Source organism: Macaca nemestrina, chromosome 19, assembly GCF_043159975.1.
Source record: "Macaca nemestrina isolate mMacNem1 chromosome 19, mMacNem.hap1, whole genome shotgun sequence".
NCBI classification, from domain to species: domain Eukaryota; kingdom Metazoa; phylum Chordata; class Mammalia; order Primates; family Cercopithecidae; genus Macaca; species Macaca nemestrina.
The window spans coordinates 174,889-186,979 of record NC_092143.1 but is presented as its reverse complement, the minus strand read 5'-3'; the positions used below and the strand labels follow the sequence as shown (position 1 = coordinate 186,979).

Sequence of the window (12,091 nt, the reverse complement as noted above, 5' to 3'; positions counted from 1 at the left end):
AGATGCTTTACTGCTTCTCATGCCCAGGTCCCTCCCACAGCTGGAATTCCAGGGGCCTTATTACTGGGGAATCCCGCAGCCATATCCGAATTCCAGGGGCCTTCTGCTTATAAGTCCTTTTGTGTTCCTGGGGAATCCTGCAGCCATATCCGCTTCCAACTTTTCTTCTCACTTATGCTTCTGCGTGAAACCTTAACAGTCCCAGTCAACAGGACAGGGTTTTAAAGTGTGCTTCTCCTGACCACGGGAGTCATTTAAGGAAATGAGGGCTTTAAGCACGGCCGCTTTACGCTGCTGTCTGCCACAGGTGTTCAGATTTCTTGGGCGTGGCGCACTGTTTTGTGTAGGTTCTATGACAAGGGAGATCCTCTGTATTAGAAAACGAAGTTAGGATCACTGCCCCACAACGTTTGAAGATGTCGTGGAAAAGGAGTGAAGTGAGAATTAATAGAGGTAGAGTCGACGCGTGGGGGAGCCACGATGAGCCTCGCGTCGCTCTGCCTTTGAATGGTTCAGGAGTAAATGTTTTCCATCAAGTATGGGACTTGGGTTGAATAGGATTTGGTGTGTGTCTCTATTAAAGCAGTAACCGGAGACGACTGTGTACCACGTCGCCGATAACGGAGCACGAGCCACAGGCTCAGACCCTCCCGGCACCAGCTACCACAGGAAAGCCTGATCTCTGCAAAACCCTCAGTGGGAAGCAGGTGGACGTCATGTGTGATCAGATAGCCCACAGACACCCCAGAACCCCAGAATGTTCACTTCTAGATCACTGACTCCTTGACACCCAGAGGCGTTTAGGATTGACTTGGGTCCCAGCCCCTTCGGTGCTCACTGACACTGAAAGCGTCAGCTGTTTTCTGTCTGGAACAGGAGTTTGCTGTCAGGAGAGCTGGGTCTGTCTCACTTTTCCCAATAACTGCTGCTGGGATCTTGAAGTCCCTTCTCCTGCTTTAGGCTTTGAGTGAGGGGAAAAAAATTGAAAAAAATAATTTTTCTCTCTCAACTGTTGTGAGTATAAAGGAGAAAACAGAAATACTCTTTAAAAGTTTGCAAAGTAGTACTCAAATGAAAAGCAGTATTAAACTTCAGTTTGACACAGTTTCAGGAACATGTACACTCGTTTATGTGAATTAATAGCCCTACTTGAAATCACAGTAGGCTAAACATTGAACAGAAATGTGTGACTGTTACATATTTTTCCATAATAAAATTCCATGTGTATATTGGATCGCAGGATAGTGGCCGAGGCTCTGCCAGACGAGAACGGGGAGGCCAGACACCACCTCTGCCACTTGGTGGAAGCATTTGTATCCTCAGATCTTATTCAATTTTAAGAAAATGCACAGAATCTTACCAAGGAAAACACATATTTTTGAATAAATGAATCACTGCACTTGGGCCTCCCTTTGTGGGTTTACCCTTTCAATACTGGAGGAAGTTTTAGTACAAAGAATTAATGTATCCAAACTATGAGGGGCTCCTAACTCATGTACATCAGGGCTCAGTGTGACCCAAATGTAACTCTAGGGTGATCGCGTTCTGGTAATTTCTAATTGGGCACAAAGATAATCCTCCTAGACTATCTGGAAATTTTCTATAAGTTTGGGAATTTTTTGGAAAAGCCGTGACAAAATAATGAAACTTGAAGAGGAGAAATATTTTGTGTGGCAAAACAAGAGAAGTAAAAAGTCAGATGTGCATTTGACCTTCTGAGATAATCAGAAGCCTGTGAATGAGAACTTAGCATCTGTGATCACGTGTGCGTGTGAGTGTTCTAAGGAGTCCAGTCACAACATAGTCACACTGGCCAAACCCCCCCCCCAGACCCTACATGGTCATAGCCATTACTATTCCCATTTGATGAAGAAACTGAGGCATGGAGAGCTTAAGGGACATCCCCAAATCCCCAGAAGTTTCCAGAGCTGGGTTTCCATTTCCAGGCCCTGGGCTCCAAAGCGCGAGTAAAGCCCTGGGCTGTGTGGACGGTGGCCGACAGGAAACGGGACCCTTCCATGAACACACACACGCTTCCTGGCACCCTGCCATTGCCGGTCTAACGTTATTCTAGTTAAAACACCGCTGACGTGGCTCCTATTAGGAAACTGAGGTTTCACTAAACTCTGCTCCATTTTCGGCAACATGAGTTATGCTGGGGTCCCCCTTTGTGCCGGATGTGTGTGGCAGACGTGGCTGAGATCGGCTTTGGCTTCTCACGGCACCCCCAGACCGCGCTCCGGTCTCTTCCTGAGCTATGGCTTGCTCAACCTGCAGAACAAACGCCACAACCACCAGAAACACTCATGATGTGCTTCTTTACAGATAATCATTCTGCACCTCCTGATGTAACCACGTACACCTCAGAGCACTCCATACAGATGGAGCGGCCACAGGGTTCCACGGGGTCCCGGACAGCGCCCAAGTACTGCAACGCCGAGCTCATGGAGACCGGGAATGGTACGTCCCAAAGCAGAGATGTGTTTTTTTCTGGGAAACGGTTTGTGCTGATGTCCCGTTCTGTGCCCGTGACTGGGTGTGTTTCTTCCTGGGGTACAATCTGCTGCCATTTTATCTGCTGAATAACTAACAGTGGTTCAGCAACTGAGAAATTCTTGCACAGGTGTTAAGACCGTGAACAGTCACTTAGAAAAGCAAGAAGAAGTTAAATGTACAACAGAATTACTGTCAGATGGGCCGGTATGTTGCTTTAGACTTCGGAGGAAAGAGGGTCTTTTTATCCATGTTGGACAGAGATGTCAGCGACTTGGTAACAGGCTGCGGCCGAGGGCTTCTCCTTCCTTCCTGTGGCCTGGTCTTGGCATGTTCTGATTACAGCGGCGGTTTGTATCACCTAGCCCCTGTTCTATTTAAGTCTTAGTCCTTCCCCGGAGTCATAAAAGTCAGTGTAGAACCTAGCAGTGAATGAAATACAATGCCCCCGTGTGAAGCCTCATCGAGCAGCCTTGGAATGGCGTAATCTTGTAGTGCACGGGACTCGCAGGCGGACAAGGAGGCCTCTCCGAACCCCAACAGGTAGACAGGGAGGACTATCGGAGCCGCGACAAGCACAGTGGACAGGGAGGCCTGTGTGGACACAGTGGACAGGCATAGTGGCCAGGGAGGACAGCGTGGTTGTGTGGATCCACAGGACACTGTGGCGTCCAAGCACGCGCTCCCAGAGGAGAGGACCCTGTGGGAGCTGATGCTGGGAGCAGGCTGAGATTCCAGCGAGTAAGACTCCCTGTGACGTGCACAGCTGCCATCTGCGCAGCAGCTCCTGATGCCAAGATGGTCGTGCGATAAATGCACAAAGCACATCTCCAGCAAAAAGCCGCCGAGTGTCGACATCCAGGATATCCACCGAGGTGGCTTTTTAGTGTTAATACGATGAATGTGAGCAGCAGGTGGTCTGCGTTCTGGGTATGTGTGACTGTGCCACTGCAGTTTTGTTCTCATGTCTTGATGAGCATGAACGGTTCCTGACGAGGGTAGGTAAGGATGCTGTGACCTGAGACTCTGCAGTATTGTAGCTTGAGGAACCAAGGAGTCTTTCTGTCTTGCAAACCTGTCAGGGAGGATGTTCCAGGCTGGTGACTGCTCCATGAGGTATTCAGAGATCCAGGTTCCTTTCAGACTCCTGCTCTGTGTTCCCACGGACACGGCTGTCCTTGCTGTGGTTGGGACTGGGTGATTGCCATGCTGGCGGGGGAGGGTTAAGGCGAGAGTGGCCATGATTTACCTAATCTACATAATGGCAGGGAGCCTGGGAGTAAAGTGTAGCCATGGCCTGGAGGATGGATGATGGATGTTGGTGAACGACTGGCTGCACTCACCGCAGATGGCCCCAGGGATGGGAAGGACGACTGATTATGCCATTCAATGGTACCTGGTTCTTTCAGATTTGGCTTCCTTATGGATTTTCTGCTGTAAAGAGGAGAGAGCCTGTGGTTCTAGGCCAAACATTTCACTCATCTCGTAGCATCTTGTATCCCTTAGCCAACATTTTTGTCAAGTTTCAGAAGTCCTATCAAACTGGCAAGCATTTCTCAGTTTGGTTTAATCATTGGATTTTATATCTGTGTGTGCATCTCTATTTTACATCTATGTGGTTATTTGATACTCTGTAGTACCTTTGTAATAGGTTCTATTTGGTGGAAGTTACTCTTGCTGCTACTTGAATTTTCAAGGTTGCAAGTAGAAAGGAGAGAATAAAAACCACATCTTCTCTAATTTTAAAATTTGTTGTTCCTCAAATCACACCAGAAGTACAGATACTACAAATTATAAAAGCAGTCAGAATCAAGGTTAAGAGATTTCTGGGTGATTCTGGCTGATCAGCAGTATTTGCTGAGGTGTGTGCAGCAGAGCAACATGCCAAGAAGCCCGGCACGGGGGAGAGTTGGAAGGCCAGGCTGTGACTTCGGAGGTGCTGTTGCCTCAGGAAGAGGAGCTAGATGTAGAGAGGATAAATGGCCACAGGTGTGACCACCGCCGTCCTTGCCGCGGTCCGGGGGCCTTTGTATGGGGCCCTTTGTGAGCTGAGTTATGAACCAGATGAAGGCTGTGCAGGCGTGTGAGAATCCAGGCCAGACTCGATGGGTGGAGGCTTGGCAGAGGTGAGGGGCCAGACAGCCTCGCTAAATGTGCAGTGGCTCACTGCAGACAGTGCCCATCAGTCGCCAGACAGACCGGCTTGATCTTCAGCCCCCATGGCAGCTGCCTCTACCTGTCTGCCTCCACCTTCTGAGTCCTATAGGCGTCGCAAATGTGTGGTTTTTAAACAGATTTGGATGAGTTGTTTTCTGCACAACACACTTTTACAGACGGAGGCTGGTTCTCCACAGTGGCACCAGGGACTGGTGGGACAGAGCCTCAGAGCACAGCACCAGCTCCCTGGGCGAAGACGGTGCCTGTGGGACGGAAGAAAGAAGAGGCACACAGTGCTGAGGCGTGAACTCTAGTTTGCTCTTAGATATGACACACATGCCTTCTGGAAGTTTGCATGAAGCACTGCTAAAGCCACCAGTGCGGATAGGTCCTTAGATCAGGAGACTCAGAACACAGTTGTATTTGAAATCCTTCACATGCTGCAATCTCTTCAAAGAGGACTACAAGTCATCTCTAATAATGTTGTAAAATTAATTTTTTATTAAGTGCCATGGCTTTTTTTTTTTTGGTGGGGTAGGGCCGGTGTGTGACAGTAAAACAACAGATGCAGTGACACAGCTGGTGGGTGTTGGTTCTGGGCCCCAGTTGGGCAGTTGTATGAAAAGAAACCGAAAAGTCTCTACAGTGGTATGAACTGAAACACCTGGATTATGTGTTTTCATGTATTTGACATAAATGCACACATTCGTACACTAAACACACATTTTTCTATATGTAATAAAATTCACACCTTTAAATAGTTAACATATATTTTATTTTAGGACCTCCCCCATGATGTGAAGACTAATAGCCACTCCCTCTCCCCCCCCTGGATATTAAGAGCCACATCGCAGGGCAGTGAGGCACCCCCCGCGAGGTGGGGACTAATCGCCACCCCCTCTCCCCCTCTGGCTATTAGGAGTCACCTCGCAGGGGGGTGAGGCACCCCCCACAAGGTGGGGACTAATAGCCACCCCTTCTCCTCCCGCTGGCTATTAGGGGCCATGGTGGACTCACAGCCTGTTTGATATTGTGAGTAATATCATCTCCCCCTCTGGAAATTATGAACTCTTTCACAGATGGGTGTATACTCTGTGTGTACACCGTCAGAGGGTGTACACCCGTCTGTATTGGGAGTAATATCATCCTCTTCCTCCCTGAATGTTAAGAAGAATATCCCAGGATTGTTTCTACTCCCTGCATTATTGGGTGTCATATCCTCCTCTCCCACGTGGAAATGAGAAACAATATCACTGGGGGCGTGTACACCTTCTGTAGCATTTAAAGTAATATCATCCCCTTCCCTCCAGGATCATGGGAACAATATCCTGGGGGGTGTACACTTTCTGCCATATAGGTCATAATATCATCCCTCCCAACTTGAAACATTATGAAGGACCATCTCACACGGGGTGTACAACCCTTGGTGCGATATTGGGAATGCAATTATCCTCTTCCCGGCATATTTGGAAAAATATCAGAGTGAGTGTACCCCTCCTGCCATATAAGGATTACTATCCTCTTCTTCCTTTCTGGATATTAGAAAGAAGATCATACGTGGGTCTGCACTTTCTTCGATATCTGGAGTCATGTCATTCTCTCTTGTCTTGAATGGCAAGAACAATGCCTTGGGGGGGATGTACACACCCTGTCATATTGGGAGTAATATTACACTCTCCCCTCCTTGATAATTAGGAACAACATCCCATGCTCTCTGTCCCTGGATATTAGGAACAACATCACAGGTAGGTGTACACCCCCTGTGGTATTAGGAGTAATAATATGATTATTGAACATCCATGATTGATATTAACAATTATCAATGATACTATTAATAGGATACCGTTATTATGGATAATTATTTTAAATATATGATTATGCATGCTTAAAATAATTGTTAATATTGTTTTATTACCATCACTTAGTATTAAGTAACATTAATTGCTGATATCATTATTTTATTAATGGTGATATTACTATTGATTATTAATGCTAATCATTAACATTTTTAACTAGTATTTTACTATCTTTATTGTGATTATTAATATTGATGATTACTCTTAATTTTTCTTATACTTATTAATAATTAATAGACTTGTTCCTGATATCCGGCGGGGAGAGGATGATATCACTCCCAATATCGAAGAAAGTGTACACCCCACTATGATGTTATTCCTAACAGCCAGGGGGTAGAGGATGACATTATTGAAACTATGGCAGTGGGTGTACATCCCTTCGGTCGTCTTGTTCCTTATATCCTGGGTGGGAGAGGATGATACGACTCCCAATATCGCAGGGGGCATAGACCTCCCCCGTGATATTGTCCCTAACATCCAAAGGTGGAGAGGATGATATTTCTTCTGATTTCACAGGGGGTGTACACCACCCCTATGATATGGTTCCTAATATCCAGGGGGTGAGAGGATGATATTAGTCTCCATATTGCAGGAGGTGTACACTCCCTAGTGATATTGTTCCTAATATCCAGGGAGAGAGAGGATGATATCACTCCCAATATCGCAGGTTCCCTATATCCTGGGAGGGAGACGATGATACTAGTGGCAATATCGCAGAGGGTGTACACACCCACTGTGATACTGTTTCGAATATCCAGAGGCAGAGAAAATGATATGACTCCCAATATCACAGGGGGTGTACATCCTCCTGTGATATTGTTTCTTACATTCAGGGGGAGAGGATGATATTACTCCCAATATCACAGGGGTTGTACACACCTCCTGCGATATTGTTCCTAATATCCCGAAGGGGAGAGCATGTTACTCTCAATATGGCAAGGGGTGTATACTTCTTTTGTAATATTGTTCTTAATATCCGTGATGGGAGAGGATGATATGACTCCCAATATTGCAAGAAATGTACAGCTGCCTGTGATAGAGTTCCTAACATCTAGGTGGGGAGAGGATGATATTACTGCCCATATCTCACGAGTTGTAAAACCCCTTCGATATTTTGCCTACAATCCTGAGGGGAGAGGATATTATTCCCGATAACGAAGAAGGTATACACTCCCCTGTGACACTATGCCCAATATCCACATTGGGAGACGATGACATTACGCCCAATATCACAGGGGATGTACACCCACCCTGGGATATTGTTCCTTGTATTGAGAGAGGGAGAAGATGCTATTGCTCCCAGTAACGCAGGGGCTGTGGCTGTACACCCCTCCTGTGATATTGTTCTTAATATCCTAGGGAAGAGAGGATGATACTCCACCCAATATCTCATGGGCTGTACAGTGTCCGCTCAGAGATGTGTGGGGCTCTCTTACACAGGTAACTCCTTCTCTAACTTTAGCCACATGCTGGTCATCCAGGGGCCTCCTAAAATCCAGGAGCATAAAACCAAGTGGAATTTCTGAGAACCAAAGATGGTACATGGCTCTGGTTGGGCTGCCACAGGCAGTTTTGTGAAAAGACAGATGTATTTCTCATAGTCCTGGAGTCTGGAGGTCCAAGGTCAAGGTGAGTTCAGGACTGGCTCCTCCTAAGGCATCTCTCCTTGACTGTCAGATGGCATCTTCTCTTGTGTTCTCGTGCGGTTGTCCCTCTATAGATGTCTGTGTCCTGATCTCTTCTTACAAGGGCATCAGTTCTAATGACTTCGTTACCTTAATCACCTCTTTAAAAGGCCTATCTCCACATACACATTCTGAGGTCCTTGATTAGGACTACAACCTGGGAATCTTGGTGTACGCAATTAAACCTGAAGCAGATGGGGTCTTATAACCTGTGTCACTCAAGCTCATGCCAGAGCCCCATGAGGTAGCCCCAGGTCCCCCCTTTGATATGGTTTAGCTGTGTCCCCAACAAAATCCTGTCTTAAATTCTCGTGTGTTGTGGGAGGATGGAAGTGATAATTTGACAGCAGAGAAGACAATTGCTCCCAGGGAGGAGAGAGGGGACCCCAGACCTCCGAAGGTTGGAGGGTCCCGGGCCCTGGGCAGAGCAGGCAGCCCCACCCCTGTGACACCCCTGACGATGGCTCAGGAGTTGGAAAAGGTGGAATCATATGTAGAGGCTGGTTGGGGAGATAGGAAGTTGTCGAATGAGTTTTTAAATATTTCCATCAAAATTCTTACTGCACCCTTGGTGTTGGTGGGGACCAGTGGCTTCTCCATGTGCCTGGCTTCTTCCTGGCTCTGACTCTGGGAGCCTGGCCTGGCCTAGGGCTGCTGGTTGGATTCATTGCTGGCAGCAAGTGGAAGGTGGAGGAGGGAGAGGAGCTGTCCTCACTCCTCTCTTACTCATGCCTGTCCACGTTAGCAGCCCCTCCCCAGGCATCCCTTGCCCATGATCTGGGGAGTGCTATTCTCACTTCCCTTGGGCCCTGCCCACCGATCTCCAAAGAATCCCGTCAGTGACTCCTTTTAATCACCTCTTTGCCTGTGACAAAGTCTTCTGGGACCTCCTGACTGATACAAGGAGAAGCCTGGCTATCTGTGCAACTTGTAAAAGTGAAGTGAGTCATTCACACTGACATGTATCTACAAGTCACACAGCTTTGCAACTGGAGTGACTTTAAGCTCATCTAACCAAACCTTCCATGACAGATGAGGACACCCAGAATCATAGGATAGAAGTGACTTGCTCCCATCTGCGTCGGCCACGCTGAGACTCAAGCGCGGAGTCTAGCAAAGCACACTTCGTCCTCCCTTAGAAGGAAGATCCTGCCCGCACGGCTCACCTCCACCTACCCTAGGTCTCCCCCACCCTCCCTTAGAGGGAAGCTCCTGCCAGCGTGGCTCACCTCCACCTACTCTAGGTCTCCCCCACCCTCCCTTAGAAGGAAGGTCCTGCCAGTATGGCTCACCTCCACCTACCCTAGGTCTCCCCCACCTTTCCTTAGCAGGAAGGTCTTGCTGGCATGGCTCACCTCCACGTACCCTAGGTCTCCCCACCCTCCCTTAGAAGGAAGGTCCTGCCAGCATGGCTCACCTCCACCTACTCTGGGTTTCCCCCACCCTCTCTTAGAAGGAAGGTCTTAGAAGGCAGCACGGTTCACCTTTCCCTAACCTAGGTCTCCCCCACCCTCAGAGGGGAGTCTTTGGGTCAGTCACAAGACTACTCCGGACATCTGTAAGAACAAATGGTTTCCAGCACAGTCCTTTCCTGGGGTCTGCATTTTCCCTCTGGGATGCTTGGAAGTTGAAGGGGTCAGGCAATTCAAGTTCTCCCCAGTATCTCAGGGGCCACTGACACACAGGAAAATGTGCTGCTCTGCTCGCTGTTTGGCTTTGATGGATGCAAATTTGTTCTAAATGAGCCTGACATTCATTAGCATGTAAACATATGTTACTGGTGGCGGCTCGCAGGGCCACATGCTGATGGATCTTGTGGGCTGTCCCCGTCGGACATCACCAGGCTGCCTGCATCTGTGCTGCTTCTGGCTAAGGCTCCAGATGTTTTCGTGCACTGTGAAGTAGACATTTTAGCTACAGGGTTATGTTTTTTTCCACAAAAGAAACACAGACAAATCTGTGAAAAGAACTTGAGTTTATGTGCCGATCTACTGGAAGGAGACTCTTAGAATGTCAGCTGCTCAGTGTCTGCTTTGACTCCCGGGCAGTTCTCTGTCCTGTGGCTCAGAGACTCTGTGGGGCTGAATTATACATTTGATTCCAGTTCTGCTCAATATTTCCCCACAAGTAGTGCTGTTGGTGCGACTGATGCCTTTAGAGATAGCTGCAGCAGGAACAGTCCAGAGAATAAAACACGTTATGCTAAAATATTTTGAGCTGAAGGCAATTAAGAAGCGCTCTGGCCTTCTCTCTATTTTCTGAAAAGCACACAACATAACCATATTACACAAAGACAAAAGTGCCTTTTCTCCCCTCTCTGCCAGAAAGGACGCAGGTCAATCTCTGTAGACAACTTCAGACCCTTATCATTCAGGAAACAGCACCAGAGGAATTTACACAAAAATCTATCATTTATTGGCTTTCCCACAATTTGTTGCCCCCAATGACCCAAAGTCCTTTTACTTTGTCTTGGCACTTCTAGAAACATTTATTATCCTTGTTGAAGATGTTACATAAAAGATCTGAGCTGTCTCTCTGAGATTCCCTCATTCCCTGTGTATCTCCCATGTATATATGAAATATACATGCTAATAAGCCTCCATTTGCTTTTTTGGGGGTTCATCTGTCTTTTGTTATAGGAACCCCAGCCAATGAAGCTAAGATGGGTGGAAGAAAAGATTACATTTTTCTCCCCTGTAGTAGCATTATTCTAGCAATAGCATTTTTTTTTTTTTTGGTAGATTTCTGTTGAATACACACACACACACACACACACACACACACACACAAACACACACACACACAGAGCAATGTAAAAAGAAAGAAGTGTGGGGAGTTCTGATGAAATTTTAGGTCCCAGAGATACCTAAATATGTTGAGAAGTTGTCTTTAAACATTGATTTTTTTCCCACATTTATTCTCATATTTTTGATATTTTTTTCTTCTGAGATACCATTTCTAGATTGTTTTCTCTACATTTTCTTGCAAGTCCGAGAGAGTAGGCTGGTTAGTAGTGTGTCCAATGCACACTCTCTGTCCTGGTCAGTAAAGAAATGTAGAAATAGAGAGGGATGTGAGAGTCACGCTACACAGAGATGGAAACACAGATATGAGGTAAATAAAAACACGTGAAAACCCAGCATTTCTGGAACTCTCACCTACTCCTGTGCCGATATTCATCCTTCAGCTCTGCCTCCGTTCTTCCTTTCTTTTCTCATGCTATGGGGTCTGCTTTGGAGACGTTATCTACTTTCATTCTTCCAAAGTCAAGCTTCTAGCTTTGGTTGGAACTGCAGACCCATTTACTCATTCAGCAAATACTTTCTAAGCACATGGATAGTCACTGAGAATACCGTGGTTCACCAACATGACCGTGGCCCCTGCTCTCACGAACCTGCAGCCTGATGGGGAGAATGGGCACTAATAAGACAATCACTCTAATGGGTTTCTGATGAAGAATTCAGGAAAGCACACCAAAGAAAGGGAACCGGGGTTCTCTAAATTTATGCTGTAAAAGAATCTGGCGTATCTTGGGATGAGAGGTAGAAAACCGATGCATTCTGGAAGGTATGATCCCCTTGCAGTCTGGAGAGAAGTAGAGGTTGATTGTTGAGGGCGGTGGAGTGTAGGGACACCACGGTCTAAACAGAGATGGCGGTGCGTGCAGAATGCCTCTTGCAGCAGGAAACAGGCACGTGCAAGGAAGTAAGCACGGGAGAAAGTGGCACAAGACAAGAATGAAGGAAGGCAGGCAGGGGCTGGGAGATGATGGTAGATGCTTTATTCTCTTAATAACAGCAACAGGATGCTGTTGAAAGCACTTGAGGGAGGTGGGGAAGTGGGTATGACATGTTTTGTGTTTGTAAAATTATCACATTGTCTTACCAAACTATACTCCCT

General features: G+C 47.0%; 1 protein-coding gene and 1 long non-coding RNA gene across 4 annotated transcripts in view; one reads left to right on the top strand and one right to left on the bottom strand.

The window, feature by feature from the left end:
- Positions 1-12,091, bottom strand: part of LOC139360113 (uncharacterized) — a 270,093-nt gene that overhangs the window by 155,808 nt on the left and 102,194 nt on the right. The window lies entirely within an intron of this gene.
- The window catches only part of LOC139360111 (disco-interacting protein 2 homolog C-like), a 40,030-nt gene that overhangs the window by 21,808 nt on the left and 6,131 nt on the right, over positions 1-12,091 (top strand). For all 3 annotated transcript variants that reach the window (XM_071085795.1, XM_071085794.1, XM_071085796.1), the window contains exon 5: positions 2,326-2,460. In XM_071085795.1, coding sequence (XP_070941896.1) covers positions 2,326-2,460 — 135 coding nt within the window. The remainder of the gene's footprint in view (positions 1-2,325; positions 2,461-12,091) is intronic.